General features: G+C 42.0%; 1 protein-coding gene across 1 annotated transcript in view; it reads right to left on the reverse strand.

Moving 5' to 3' along the window:
• Positions 1-14,556, reverse strand: part of LOC129825075 (solute carrier family 35 member F1-like) — a 121,066-nt gene extending 106,510 nt beyond the window's left edge. Inside the window, exon 1 of the mRNA XM_055884835.1 lies at positions 14,103-14,556. Coding sequence (XP_055740810.1) covers positions 14,103-14,227 — 125 coding nt within the window. The 5' untranslated portion in view covers positions 14,228-14,556. The remainder of the gene's footprint in view (positions 1-14,102) is intronic.
• Positions 14,557-16,477: the final 1,921 nt, after the last annotated feature.

Below are 16,477 nucleotides of genomic sequence, written 5' to 3' on the forward strand. Positions count from 1 at the left end.
TATTGTTTTCAGAGACAGTGAGTAGAATTGGTTTGTTAGACCAAGCTCTGTATGACTGTCTATGGATATCATGTTGAGTTGAGTATTTCAAATATTTCACAAAATGTTGTCAAACTATTTCAAATCGATGTATCTTAATTCATTTCAAATTAACAGTACCAACTGAATTCCCATTTTGTCTTTAAAAGTCATTGATTAAACCAAGCACCAGTCTTCACTTTCCATCTTAAGTGGGCAGATAGATTCTAGGGTTCCCTTCAGCTGTTCATTGCCTATTCATGCTGCCGTAGGAAAGGGGAACAAAGTTGCGCCACAGACAGAAGGGGTAAACCAGAAACGTCACATGGGCTATAAAGCTGAAGCATCAGTTTAGAATGTTTTCTCACCACCAAATATGGTAGTGAGAGGAAGTCCAGTCGCGGGTAGTGGGAGAGGATGGAACTAGGTGAAACTGGGCCGACATTCTGCTAATTTTCTCATCAATTAAACAACTGATCCCCCAAATAATCGGTGTCCCCAAAACTAGAATCTGTTACGAACACAGTGCACTAAGTTTTATAGACTTGACGCTTTGTCAAAGTTTTTACATTTGCGTTGTTTAGGAGTGCAAGGTCAAATTCAGTTTACAGAGACGCTCACTTCACAGAAATAAGCAAACACATACTACAACAACCAATAGGATCTCACTAGCTTGTTCTGCCCACTATGCTTCATTTGCTCCCACTGTAAACGACACAGATTAACTATCTTGGGTTAGTTATAAATACCTTCGGTTGCGCTGTGTGACCCACTGGACATGAATGTCTTGGATGCCCAGAACAATGCTCTCCGCCTGCCGTTTCCTCAGACAGCCGCCCAAATTCCATGTATTATACCCCAGGTTGCCTGGCACTGAACCCCTCCTATTGGAGCCCAAATCACACTTCACACCCTGCCAAAAGGCATTGGTTTAAAAGATATGAAAATAACCTGTCTACTACATTTTAAAAGCCACCATTAATTTCTATCATTAGCCGTTTCTTTTGCAATGTTGGAACCGAGAAAGTCCAATTGTATTGTATTTATATTAGCAGCAGATGAGCTATTTTCAGGAGTTGAAAAGATGAATCTCCCTTTCCAAGTAAACATGCTCTACGTGCTTGACTTGCACAAGGTCGAACGAAAACAACTAATGAGAGAAAGAGACCCTCAGCCTGGCAGAATCTGTGCTTACTATTTATATCCTCTTTACTTCTTTAAGGATAGCTTCCCAATGAACACATAACACGTTGATTAGATCTCCATAATATCATTTGTTTTTTATCAAAGTACGTGGAAGCTTGTGGTACATCTTAGTAGACATTATCTAAGGGTACGATGAAATTTGGAGGGAAGTTCTTGTATTAATCTGTATTATAACCGAGAATGAGACCGCTCTGTCAATCCTGCGTTTTATCGATCACAGCCTAAAGTATTTTAATAACAGATATATACATTGCCCTGTTGCGCCACCGCAAAACAGTCAAAGTAATACATCTCATTATGAGGTGAGAGAACCCAACCGGGTTGGTAATTGAAATAAAAGAGCTCAGTGAACAGGACAGAGCCTCCATTTTCTATAGTGAAACATAATTGCGCTGCTAAAATCCCTCTGGTTTATGGCCTGAAGCCAGGCTGGGATGGATGAAAATAACACTAAAGCTAATGGATTCAGAGGACATGTCCCTTTTCATCCATCTTTCAACACACCATGGAATGAATGTTATTACAGTTCTTGTAATATTTAATGGAAAATAGAAACAGTGTGACAGGCAGCAAGGAAAAGCTCAAAAGCTGTGTGAAGACGGATGGATAATTCCCGTAAACACATTGCTCTGGGTAAATACCACCGAGCCAAAGATTTGCTTCGTCAGCATAAAGTGGAGAAAGAAATCAATGGCAAAGTTTGGTGATACTCTACGGTTCTCTGTTGTTGTGTTGAGTTCCCTCAAGTTGATCTGTAGCACGCTGCAAAGCAATAAAATAGCTCAGTCCATAAAGGGCAAAGCAGTTCATGAACTGGAATCGTTTGTAATTGTCCACCATTTCCAGTTAGGATAGAGTGTGCATTTACATAATGTATATACTGCAGTTTACGAAGCTATTCAAATGTTGATTCGCAGTAACCTTTTAGCCTTACCAAAACAAATAGGTCCTGATGCTGCCATTAGCCTATAGCTAAAACGTTAGAGAGATGATTATGCAAAACCCCTAACATGTCTCTTCATCAGTGAGTCTATCAAGTAGAGAAGCAGACCCCCTTTAAGTGATAATGCCTTCGAAGACAGTGTTTGGAGGATATTTTTGCACGGGTGTTGTTAGGCCCAAGACGAGTTCGAGGGGCGGCCAACCGTGCCAATATATCCTCCAAACACCGGCTCCGAGGGCATTATCACTTTTATGCAACGGGTTACCAACATGATTCAAATAATGATTGACATATTTTAATTAAAAACATTATTTTGATTCATTCATTCATATTAGTTCATCCTTCCACACGATATAGTTCCGACACAAATCTAGGGTCATACCCAAGCCGGCTGGCCGTTCGTTCTATCGGTTCGGGTTGCCAGAGACGTGAACCAGTCGTTATGTTTTTTTGTTCTGTATCTATGGGTGCGACCCAGTCGTTTGTTCTAAATCTTCTATTACCATACTGGCTGGCAACGTTCTTATCCCTTGCTTGCTAGCTAGCCAACTATGGCCTTCTCACAGTCACGTCAAACAGTGCAGTCAGAATTACAACAAAGTAGTTGCATTTGCATTTGTTTAAGCTGTTTTCTAGGGACATTTATTTGGATACATCCATAACAATGTGCTAATGATGCGTGATTTCACCTGGCATAGAAAATGTGCTCACTACTCAGGACAGAGGAGCTAGCCAACAACACAGCTAACACAATCACTCCAAACTGAAGCTGGAATGACTGAACTTTGTTTCGTTTTACCTGTCTTCTATTGACATTTCTTTGTACAGTTGAAGTTGGAAGTTTACACACATTTAAGTTGGAGTCATTAAAACTTGTTTTTCAACCACTCCACAAATTTCTTGATAACAAACTATAGTTTTGGAAAGTCGGTTAGGACATCTACTTTGTGCATGACACAAGTCATTTTTCCAACAATTGTTTACAGACAGATTATTTCACTTATACTTCACTGTATCACAATTCCAGTGGGTCAGAAGTTTACATACACTAAGTTGACTGTGCCTTTAAACAGCTTGGAAGATTTCAGAAGATTATGTCATGGCTTTAGAAGCTTCTGATAGGCTAATTGACATAATTTGAGTCAATTGGAGGAGTACCTGTGGATGTATTTCAAGGTCTACCTTCAAACTCAGTGCCTCTTTGCTTGACATCATGGGAAAATCAAAAGAAATCAGAAATGAGCCAAGAACTCAGAAAGAAAATTGCAGACCTCCACAAGTCTTGTTCATCCTTATGAGCAATTTCAAAACGCCTGAAGGTACCACGTTCATCTGTACAAACAATAGTACGCAAGTATAAACACCATGGGACCACTCAGCCGTCATACCGCTCAGGAAGGACACGCGTTCTGTCTCCTAGAGATGAACGTACATTGGTGCGAAAAGTGCAAATCAATCTCAGAACAACAGCAAAAGACCTTGTGAAGATGCTGGAAGAAACAGGTGCAAAAGTATCTATATCCACAGTAAAACGAGTCCTAAATCGACATAACCTGAAAGGCCGCTCAGCAAGGAAGAAGCCACTGCTCCAAAACCGTCATAAAAAAGCCAGACTACGGTTTGCAACTGCACATGGGGACAAAGATTGCTTTACTCAGTACTTTGTTGAAGCACCTTCGGCAGCGATTACAGCCTCAAGTCTTCTTGGGTATGACGCTACAAGCTTGGCACACTTGTATTTGGAGAGTTTCTCCCGATCCTCTCAAGCTCTGTCAGGTTGGATGGGGAGCGTTGCTGTACAGCTATTTTCAGGTGTCTCCAGAGATGTTCGATCAGGTTCAAGTCCAGGCTCTGGCTGGGCCACTCAAGGACATTCAAAGACTTGTCCCAAAGCCACTCCTGCGTTGTTTTGGCTGTGTGCTTAGGGTCGTTGTCCTGTTGGAAGGTGAACTTTCGTTCTAGTCTGAGGTCCTGAGCGCTCTGGAGCAGGTTTTCATCAAGGATCTCTCTGTACTTTGCTCCATTCATCTTTGCCTCGATCCTCACTAGTCTCCCAGTCCCTCTCGCTGAAAAATATCCCCATAGCATGATGCTGCCACCACCATGCTTCACCGTAGGGAATGTGCCAGGTTTCCTCCAGACGTGACGCTTGGCCTTCAGGCCAAAGAGTTCAATCTTGGTTTCATCAAACCTGAGAATCTTGTTTCTCATGGTCTGAGAGTCTTTAGGTGCCTTTTGGTAAACTCCAAGCGGGCTGTCATGTGCCTTTTACTGAGGAGTGGCTTCCGTCTGACACTCTACCATAAAGGCAAAAAATGTATTTACCACAGGTGGACTCCAATCAAGTTACAGAAACATCTCAAGGATGATCAATGGAAACAGGATGCACCTGAGCTCAATTTCGAGTCTTATAGCAAAGGGTTTGAATACTTATGTAAATAAGGTATTTTTGTTTTTTGTTTTTAATAAATGTGCAAAAATTTCACCTACTCTGCGTCTCACAAAGATACGGTGGTAGGAACCAAAAATCTCAAATTTGGACTCATCATACCAAAGGACAGATTTCCACCCATCTAATGTCCATTGCTCGTGTTTCTTGGCCCAAGCAAGTCTCTTCTTCTTATTGGTGTCCTTTAGTAGTGGTTTCTTTGCAGCAATTCGACCATGAAGGCCTGATTCACGCAGGCCTGAACAGTTGATGTTGAGATGTGTCTGTTACTTGAACTCTGTGAAGCATTTATTTGGTCTGCAATCTGAGGTGCAGCTAATGCTAATGACCTTATCCTCTGCAGCAGAGGTAACTCTGGGTCTTCCTTCCTTGTGGCGGTCCTCATGATAGCCAGTTTCATCATAGCACTTGATCGTTTTTGCTACTGAACTTGAAGAAACTTTAAAAATTCTTGAAATTTTCCGGATTGACTGACCTTCATGTCTTAAAGTAATGATGGACTGTCGTTTCTCTTTGCTTATTTGAGCTGTCCTTGCCATAATATGGACTAGAGCTGTGTTCTAATACTCATACTAACCGCACTAACTGTACTATTTGTGACGTGAATTGAGCATATAGTATGCTTATTGGTCATTGTATGGATATAGTTAGTATGCCAAAAGTTCCCGGATGTCATTCTAAATTCGCCAAATTATGAAGTATACACACAGAGGACACTATTTCCATACTTTAGGGCCCATAATGCAATTCTTCAGGAAATGGGTGTGGCTTCAAATCAAAATCAAATCAAATGTTATTTGTCACATGCGCTGAATTCAACAGGTGTAGACTTTACAGTGAAATGCTTCCTTACAAGCCCTTCACCAACAATGCAGTTTTAAGAAAATACAAAAAATAAAAGTAAGGAGATAAGATTAACAAATTATTAAAGAGCAGAAGTAAAGAATGCAAATAGTCTGGGTAGCCATTTGATTAGCTGTTCAGGAGTCTTATGGCTTGGGGGTCGAAGCTATTTAGGAGCCTCTTCGACCTAGACTTGGCACTCCGGTAATGCTTGCCGTGTGGTAGCAGGGGAACAGTCTATGACTAGGGTGGCTGGAGTCTTTGACGATTTTTAGTGCCTTCCTCTGACACCGCCTGGTATAGAGGTCCTGGATGGCAAGAAGCTTGGCCCCAGTGAGGTACTGGGCCGTACGCACTACCCTCTGTAGTGCCTTGTGGTCGGAGGCCGAGCAGTTGCCATACCAGGCAGGGATGCAACCCATCAGGATGCTCTCGATGGTGCAGCTGACAAATCTTTTGAGGATCTGAGGAAGCATGCCAAAACTTTTCAGTCTCCTTTCGGGGAATAGGTTTTGTTGTGCCCTCTTCACGACTGTTTTGGTGTGCTTGGACCATGTTAGTTTGTTGGTGATGTGGACGCTAAGGAACTTCAATCTCTAACCTGCTCCACTACAGCCCTGTCGATGAGAATGGGGGCTTGCTCGGTTCTCCTTTTCCTGTAGTCCACGATCATCTCATTTGTCTTGATCACAGGTTAGGCAGGTTACCTTAGTGTTCTTGGGCACAGGGACTATGGTGGTCTGCTTGAAACATGTTGGTATTACAGACTCAGACAGGGAGAGGTTGAAAATGTCAGTGAAGACATTTGCCAGGTGGTGAGAGCGCATGCTCGGAGTACACGTCCTGGTAATCCGTCTGGCCCTGCGACCTTGTGAACGTTGACCTGTTTAAAGGTCTTACTTACATCGGCTACAGAGAGCGTGATCACACAGTCGTATGGAACAGCTGATGCTCTCATGCATGTTTCAGTGTTACTTGACTCGAATCGAGCATAGAAATTATTTAGCTCGTCTGGTAGGCTCGTGTCACTGGGCACCTTTCGGCTGTGCTTCCTTTTGTAGTCTGTAATAGTTTACAGGCCCTGTCACATCCGACGAGCGTCAGAGCCAGTGTAGTACGATTCGATCTTACTCCTCTACAGTCGTGGCCAAAAGTTTTGAGAATGACACAAATATTAATTTTCAAAGTCTGCTGCCTCAGTTTGTATGATGGTGTTACGGTGTTCCTCCTCCTCTTCAACCGAAAAGGAGGAGTAGTGATTGAACCAAGGCGCAGCGTTGTGAAATGACATATTTTAATTAAACAAGACGGAAAAAACACGAAAAGAAAACACTTGAATAATTAACAAAATAACGTAGACAAACCTGAACATACGAACTTACAATATAAGACGAAGAACGCACGAACAGGGAAAATAGACTACACAAAAAGAACGAACAAACAAACCGAACAGTCCCGTATGGTGCGACAAACACTGACACAGGAGACAACCACCCACAACGAACACTGTGAAACAACCTACCTAAATATGACTCTCAATTAGAGGAAACGCCAAACACATGCCTCTAATTGAGAGCCATACCAGGCAACCCTTAAACCAACATAGAAACAGAAAACATAGAATGCCCACCCAAACTCACGTCCTGACCAACTAACACATACAACAAACTAACAGAAATAGGTCAGGAACGTGACAGATGGCAATTTGCATATACTCCAGAATGTTATGAAGAGTGATCAGATTAATTGCAATGACTTGCAAAGTCCCTCTTTGCCATGCAAATGAACTGAATCCCCAAAAACATTTCCACTGCATTTCAGCCCTGCCACAAAAGGACCAGCTGACATCATGTCAGTGATTCTCTCCTTGACACAGGTGTGAATGTTGACAAGGACAAGGCTGGAGATCACTCTGTTATGCTGATTGAGTTCGAATAACAGACTGGAAGCTTCGAAAGGAGGGTGGTGCTTGGAAACATTGTTCTTCCTCAGTCAACCATGGTTACCTGCACGGAAACACGTGCCGTCATCATTGCTTTGCACAAAAAGGGCTTCCACGGCAAGGATATTGCTGCCAGTAAGATTGCACCTAAATCAACCATTTATCGGATCATCAAGAACTTCAAGGAGAGTGGTTCAATTGTTGTGAAGAAGGCTTCAGGGCGCCCAAGAAAGTCCAGCAAGCGTCAGGACTGTCTCTTAAAGTTGATTCAGCTGGGGGATCGGGGCACTACCAGTAAAAGCTTGCTCAGGAATGGCAGCAGGCAGGTGTGAGTGCATCTGCACGCATAGTGAGGCGAAGACTTTTGGAGGATGGCCTGGTGTCAAGAAGGGCAGCAAAGAAACCACTTCTCTCCAGAAGGTGAGCAAAAGGTATGAGCAAAAGGTACAGGGATTGGACTGCTGAGGACTGGGGTAAAGTCCTTTTCTCTGATGAATCCCCTTTCCGATTGTTTGGGACGTCCGGAAAAAAGTTTTTCCGGAGAAGACAAGGTGAGCGCTACCATCAGTCTTGTGTCATGCCAACAGTAAAGCATCCTGAGACTATTCATGTGTGGGGTTGTTTCTCAGCCAAGGGAGTGGGCTCACTCACAATTTTGCCTAAGAACACAGCCATGAATAGAATGGTACCAACACAATGGTACCAACACATCCTCTGAGAGCAACTTCTCCCAACTATCCAGGAACAGTTTGGTGATGAACAATGCCTTTTCAATCCTGATGGAGCACCTTGCCATAAGGCAAAAGTGATAACTAAGTGGCTCTGGGAACAAAACGTCAATATTTTGGGTCCATGGCCAGGAAACTCCCCAGACCTTAATCCCATTGAAAACTTGTGGTCAATCATCAAGAGGCGGGTGGACAAACAAACACCCACAAATTCTGACAAACTCCAAGCATTGATTATGCAAGAATGGGCTGGCATCAGTCAGGATGTGGCCCAGAAGTTAAATGACAGCATACTAGGGCTGATTGCAGAGGTCTTGAAAAAGAAGGGTCAACACTGCAAATATTGACTCTTTGCATCAACTTCATGTAATTATCAATAAAAACCTTTGACATTTATGAAATGCTTGTAATTATACTTCAGTATTCCATAGTAACATCTGACAAAAATATCTAAAGACACTGAAGTAGCAAACTTTGTGAAAATTCATATTTGTGTCATTCTCAAAACTTTTGGCCACCACTGTATTGACGCTTTGCCTGTTTAATGGTTCGTCGGAGGCTTCATTGGAGGCTTCACATCATTTCCAGATTTGAAGAAAATTGCAGAAAATATGCAGTCAAAGTACAACGAGAGTGGACACAAATTCATTGCTTTAACTAATTATGACAAATGTTAAGAAAATGTTGAGCAATGTAATAAAGTAATGACTTTTCAAATAAGTTACCACACACGCTATATTGGCTGGCAATTTGTTACCTACGCTGTCCTTACGAACCACATAGCGTACCATTACAGCAGTATGTACCGGTATGTTGTTAGCTAGCTACCTAATTTTAGTTGGCTAATTATACATCAAACTTGCCAGAATATTAACTATATGCTATCTAACTAACTACACAACGTTTATTGACTTGATTATTCCTGTCATTCTTAGCTTAGCTAAATGGTATAGTCAATGGACATTCGGGTGCTTTTATTAATTGGCTCTGGCTATCTACTCCGATTTCAGAGCACTCTTGTCTGAGTGTACCAGAGCGCAGAATAATTAATTTACAAGTGCTCAACACCCATTGAATATGGCCGGTGTCAGTAAACGTTGGCAAAAAAGCGTAATTAAATTGTTGCCAGCAGCACAGTTACAGTCACCAACGCTCTGGATAACATGAACTGCCTAACCAGCTCTGCTAGGGCAATTAAAATGGTCAGTGGTCTCATTTGTCTCTGGAAGTAGCTAGCAAGATAGCCAACGTTAGCTTGGGTTCTTGACTGCCGTACGCTCAAATCAACCCTAATCCTCAGCCCGAGCATCCAGTGTGCGCTCCGAGAGCAAAACGCTCTGAATTTACAAACAAACAATCTAACAACACTCTGAATTTACGAGCACACTCTGGCACTCCAGATTGAATTTAAGAACCCACCCGAGGTTGTAAAATGTATAACTAGTCAATTGTTATGCTAACTAGCTAGCAAGAGGTTGCCTAGCAACAGCATCAACTTCCGGTAGACAGGCGAAGAGCTAGTACGCTCAACTAAAGGCATACTGCTCATTTACAGTATACTAAAATGAACTATTAGTATATAGTATGTCGTTTATACTCATGAAGTATGTAGTATACAGTATGTTAGAATGGGTATTCAAACACAGCTTTGGTCTTTTACCAAATAGGGCTATCTTCTATATACCACCACTACCTTGTCATAACACAACTGATTGGCTCAAATGCATTAATTAAGAAGGAAAGAAATTCTACAAATTAACCTTTAACAAGGTGCACCTGTTAATTTAAATGCATTCCAGGTGACTACCTCATGAAGCTAGTTGAGAGAATAGCAAGAGTGTGCACAGCTGTCATCAAGGCAACGGGTGGCTACTTTGAAGAATCTCAAATATATTTTGATAAGATTAACACTTTTCTGGTTACTACATGATTCCATATGTGTTATTTCAAAGTGTTGATGTCTTCACCATTATTCTACAATGTAGAAAATAGTAAATATTATTTTAAAAACCCTGGAATGAGTAGATGTGTCCAAAACGTTTGACTGGTACTATATATATATATATATATACAGTGGGGCAAAAAAGTATTTAGTCAGCCACCAATTGTGCAAGTTCTCCCACTTAAAAAGATGAGAGAGGCCTGTAATTTTCATCATAGGTACACTTCAACTATGACAGACAAAACGAGAAAAAAAATCCAGAAAATCACATTGTAGGATTTTTAATGAATTTATTTGCAAATTATGGTGGAAAATAAGTATTTGGTCAATAACAAAAGTTTCTCAATACTTTGTTATATACCCTTTGTTGGCAATGACAGAGGTCAAACGTTTTCTGTAAGTCTTCACAAGGTTTTCACACACTGTTGCTGGTATTTTGGCCCATTTCTCCATGCAGATCTCCTCTAGAGCAGTGATGTTTTGGGGCAGACTTTCAACTCCCTCCAGGCGGTTGAGATCTGGAGACTGGCTAGGCCACTCCAGGACCTTGAAATGCTTCTTACGAAGCCCCTCCTTCGTTGCCCGGGCGGTGTGTTTGGGATCATTGTCATGCTGAAAGACCTAGCCACGTTTCATCTTCAATGCCCTTGCTGATGGAAGGAGGTTTTCACTCAAAATCTCACGATACATGGCCCCATTCATTCTTTCCTTTACACAGATCACACAGTAGGTATGGTGTTCTTTGGATGCAACTCAGCATTCTTTGTCCTCCAAACACGACGAGTTGAGTTTTTACCAAAAAGTTATATTTTGGTTTCATCTGACCATATGACATTCTCCCAATCTTCTTCTGGATCATCCAAATGCTCTCTAGCAAACTTCAGACGGGCCTGGACATGTACTGGCTTAAGCAGGGAGACACGTCTGGCACTGCAGGATTTGAGTCCCTGGCGGCGTAGTGTGTTACTGATGGTAGGCTTTGTTACTTTGGTCCCAGCTCTCTGCAGGTCATTCACTAGGTCCCCCCGTGTGGTTCTGGGATTTTTGCTCACCGTTCTTGTGATCATTTTGACCCCACGGGGTGAGATCTTGCGTAGAGCCCCAGATCGAGGGAGATTATCAGTGGTCTTGTATGTCTTCCATTTCCTAATAATTGCTCCCACAGTTGATTTCTTCAAACCAAGCTGCTTACCTATTGCAGATTCAGTCTTCCCAGCCTGGTGCAGGTCTACAATTTTGTTTCTGGTGTCCTTTGACAGCTCTTTGGTCTTGGCCATAGTGGAGTTTGGAGTGTGACTGTTTGAGGTTGTGGACAGGTGTTTTTTATACTGATAACAAGTTCAAACAGGTGCCATTAATACAGGTAACGAGTGGAGGACAGAGGAGCCTCTTAAAGAAGAAGTTACAGGTCTGTGAGAGCCAGAAATCTTCCTTGTTTGTAGGTGTTCAAATGCTTATTTTCCACCATAATTTGCTAAATAAATTCATTAAAATCCTACAATGTGATTTTCTGGCTTTTTTTTCTCATTTTGTCTGTCATAGTTGAAGTGTACTTATGATGGAAATTACAGGCCTCTCTCATCTTTTTAAGTGGGAGAACTTGCACAATTGGTGGCTGACTAAATACATTTTTGGCCCACTGTATATATACACACACACACACACACACACAGTTTACTATTATTATTATTATATATTTTTTAATATATTTTTTATCCTGCTACCAGTCACTTTCTCCTAATCCCTGCCTATATGTACATTTCTACCTCAAATACTCTAGTATCCCTGCACATTGTACAATTAGTACTGATCCTGAAAATAGCTTCCTCTCTTTCTTATTTAAATTTTTTCCCTTTTTTCTCATATCAATTATACTTTTTTGATATTAAGTACTGCACTGTTGGGTATGGCTTGCGAGTTAAGCATTTCACTGTACTTGTTGTGCATCTGACAAATAAAACTTAAACTTGAACTATATGTCAGGGATGGCTTTTTTCATATCTCTAAGTGTAACGGATGTGAAATGGCTAGCTAGTTAGCGGGTACGCGCTAATAGCATTTCAATCGGTTACGTCACTTGCTCTGAGACCTGAAGTAGGGTTTCCCCTTGCTCGGCAAAGAGCCGCGGCTTTTGTGGAGCGATGGGTAACGACGCTTCATGGGTGACTGTTGTTGTTGAGTGCAGAAGGTCCCTGGTTCGCGCCCGTGTCGGGGCGAGGGGACGGTTTAAAGTTATACTGTTACATTGATGCTGTTGACCCGGATCACTGGTTGCTGCGGAAAAGGAGGAGGTTGAAAGGGGGGTGAGTGTAACGGATGTGAAATGGCTAGCTAGTTAGCGGGTACGCGCTAATAGCATTTCAATCGGTTACGTCACTTGCTCTGAGACCTGAAGTAGGGTTTCCCCTTGCTCTGCAAGAGCCGTGGCTTTTGTGGAGCGATGGGTAACGATGCTTCGTGGGTGACTGTTGTTGATGTGTGCAGAAGGTCCCTGGTTCGCGCCCGTTTCGGGGCGAGGGGACGGTTTAAAGTTATACTGTTACATAAGCATAGAGCTATTGTACTCTTGGACAGCTCAGTACAGTAACTTCCAGCTGGTAAGAGAAGCCTTAAAGCTTGATTCTTTGTGCAGCCCTTGGCAACAGCCCCGGTAAGAGATCACTTTCACCGGGAGAGTGGAATTCTCTCCTTCCAGGACAACAATAGCCCCAGAGCAGCACAGTGAGCAACCCGATCTGGGCCTGCACAGATTACACCTCGCGGGACATTGTTCTCTGGGTAAATGGGAGTCCAAGGGATGAAAGGGCCAGCAGATGGCAAGGAGAGGAGAGAGCAGGCTGACCAAGACAAGACCACCAGCTGTCATCCTTCACTGTGCCCTCTCACTGTCACAGCTGGACCTCCATCACCCCTGTCTGAGGCTCAGAGGTACACACAACAAGCAGATACACAAGCACACGCCACACACATTCCGCGAGAGAGGAAACCTACACTTGCTCGAGTCTAGAGTGTACACCCACACACACTTCTTAAGGTGATATGGCACTGGCAAACACACACACACACAGCGTTGATCCAAACCAACGTTTAGGAGAGTGGAATAAAAGCAAGCAACAGAAAGTATTCATTTAGTCACATAAGACACTCTGGTCCTGGGTTGTGGTAATGAATGTCTAGTCGAATTCTGTCTAGGGGTGTGGATGAATCAAGTAAACCATTATTTTCAACCTATGAGTCTCCAACAGGTTTATTACTAGAACACTTGAATAGGCTTTGCTGAAAGACCCCCACGGGCACAAGAATAAGAACTCACCGTGGATGGGGGGATACACACAACAGAACAAAGACCATCCACTGGGCATTACTCTGATGATCACTCTTAATAAAGAATTTGCAGAGACTAGTAGCTTAATCACTATTATTGTCTGACCCGTGAATAGCCTACAATTGTTAATTGGAACCCCCAAGAGTCTGGAATGTTGGTTTTAGCCTTTTGGACATCATTTGAGAGAAAAGGTAACACCCTTTAAACGCATGAAACAAGCAGGATGAAAATAAAAAACATTCCATAGGCTATAACAAGCACATTATCCATCATTATGAGGACAGACAATAATAAATGAGCTAGGTAATTGTGATTTATGCAGGTGGCTGATGATGCTGAATTTTCAGGCACCAACGCTATTGTTTCCGTACAAATATAAAAAACACATAGCCAAAAACAATATTTCAATATAGATTGAAAAATGATATTGTATTATAAAACTGTATTTATTCACACACTATGCTGAAATGTGTTTTCTTTCTCTGACCAATGCTCTGCTGTTTCAGAAGATGATGACGTTTTGATTGACGTGCACTGAATTTTAAACCTTGGCAAGTGGTGCTTTACAAAAGAACCGAATGAATCAACAATCATAGGCTATGTCAAGTGATTCTGATGTCGAATTAAAAACTTGAATAGTATGCATTTCTTTTAATCAAATGTGGTCCAGTAAAATCTGCAGTAGCATAACATTTCTCATCCTTACCTGCTAAACACTTTTCTTATCCTTTGAACCATGGTCGGCGATGACGTGATAGTTTCAGGAGGCATAGTCTCAATAGTGGTGACAACATGATTCTGCTGTGAGGAAATCATCTCTGAACTAAACATTTAACAATCAGAAACCAGGGCGCATTCTGCTCCGTGCAAGGAGATGACGTAGGCTCGGGCTACTCCACGAGGGTCGAGATCCAATTCTCCGGACGCGCGATGGATAACCTCAGCATTCCATAATTCACACAGGTGAAGGTGATGCTGACGATATTGATGTATTTCCACAGTGAGGAATGTGTTTTGGCCCCACAGCCTTTGGCGCGCGGGGGGCTCGTGCAAGATGCACCTGTTCCTTAGTGAAAATGTTTGCAGAGGTACCCCTGTTCGTCAGCGTGCATTTTCTTAATGCCTTCTCCGAACTGTGCGGTGATTCTGAGAGGCGACTCGTTTTGGATGAAACGTACTTTTATTAGCCAACAGGGGGAGTGCTTTCACCACAGGTAGTGGGGTTGAACCAGTGTGTCGAACCTGAGGAATAAATCCACGGATTTAGACCTAACTGGAATGTAACAGCAATGTAAATAGCCTCCAGAAGGCAGATAATTGTGCACTGTGTAAATAGTTCCTACTAATAGTCTGGTGTGTGGTTATAACAGATAAGCAATGCATGTGTAAATGGGCAAAAATAATAGCGTATGGAAATGACAATGTCACATTTCAGTAATACTATTAAAAGGTTTTTACTTTTTCAGTTTCAAAAGGGTCTGTACTATAAATATTCTGCAGGGCCTAGTGATTATTTTAATGTCAAATAAGAAGGAACTATTTGTATATTCATTTAAATAATTGTCATCACCCATATCAGTTGAATTATAGCAATGTTTCTAGTGCCTATGAATATGTCTACTAAATTCACTATACCTCGCTATATCTCGCTAACTTGAAGTCAAGTTAGCTATCACATAGTCTCGTGTGGCCAATCTTTGAAATCCTGTCTCGAAGCCTGAAGCCAGAGGTCCAAGGCTAGCTGTCGCAAGATCAGATGTCAAGGAAAGCTGTCCGAGAGTTTGTAACTAAGAGAGCTGAGCTCTGCTTCCTATCGTCAGAAAGAACCTCAACATAAACCTAGTCCTTTTTTCTCTCTCTGCTTGTCTCTTCCCACACAGGGAAATATTCTCAGGCGGTCAAGACAGGCTTTATTTGGAGCTGTCAGCCTTCTTGTTGAAAGCCCATGAGTCGGAGTCACTCGTGAACTGTACTCAACAATCACACTATTTGCAGGGAGATAAACAGCATCTTTAACAGGAAGTTAAAGATTAAACTCCATGTTCCATGAATTATGAAATGCAATCTGAACAGCAATGGGATGAAAGGGTCTCTTCTCTCAGATATAGAGAGATGCCATGTAATTCTGCAGCAGCACAGTGTATGAGAATCTAGGGAGACTGTGTTGAATCATCGGAGACATTAGTCATTATTGTAATTCAAATGGCCATACTACACCTCGTCAGAGGAACTACAGCCTCTTATTTTTTTTAAATTATAATTCAACCTAATTTCCATAATCTCCAGTACCACCCCAACATCTACATATGTGAAAATGGCACGTTTCTATCTTTTGTGGAAAAAAGACAAAGGAAGATACGTTTTTTTAATGACATCATCGGAGTGCATCATGTGATTTTAACCAATTATGAGTAGGAATTGCCTACTAATTGGTTGATGTCACTGGAAACAAATCTTCCTCTATCTTGTTTTTATAGAAATGTGCCATTTTCAAATACAGTACCTTCAGATAGTATTCACACCCCTTTACTTTTTCCACATTTTGTTGTGTTACAGCCTGAATTTAAAACAGAATAAATTAAGATTTTGTGTCACTGGCCTACACACAATACCTCATAATGTCAACGTGGAATAATGTTTTTTGAAATTTTACAAATGAATGACAAAATAAAAGGTGAAATGTCGTGAGTCAATAAGTACTCAACCCATTTGATATGGCGAGCCTAAATAAGTTCAGGATTAAAAATGTACTTAACAAGTCACATAATTATCACGTTTCAGGTAAGACCCAGATGCAGACAATGTCAAAGTAACAACAGTTTATTAATCGAACAGGGGCAGGCAAAAGGCAGGTCAAGGGCAGGTAGAGACCAGTAATCCAGATAGGTGGGGCAAAGGTACAGGATGGCAGGCAGGCTCAGGGTCAGGGCAGGCAGAATGGTCAACACCGGGAAAACTAGGAAACAGGAACGATCGAGAGACAGGAGCAGAGGGAAAAACGCTGGTAGGCTTGACGAAACAAAACGAACTGGCAACAGACAAACAGAGAACACAGGTATAAATACACAGGGGATAATGGGG

Source organism: Salvelinus fontinalis, chromosome 27 (genome assembly GCF_029448725.1).
Source record: "Salvelinus fontinalis isolate EN_2023a chromosome 27, ASM2944872v1, whole genome shotgun sequence".
NCBI lineage: Eukaryota > Metazoa > Chordata > Actinopteri > Salmoniformes > Salmonidae > Salvelinus > Salvelinus fontinalis.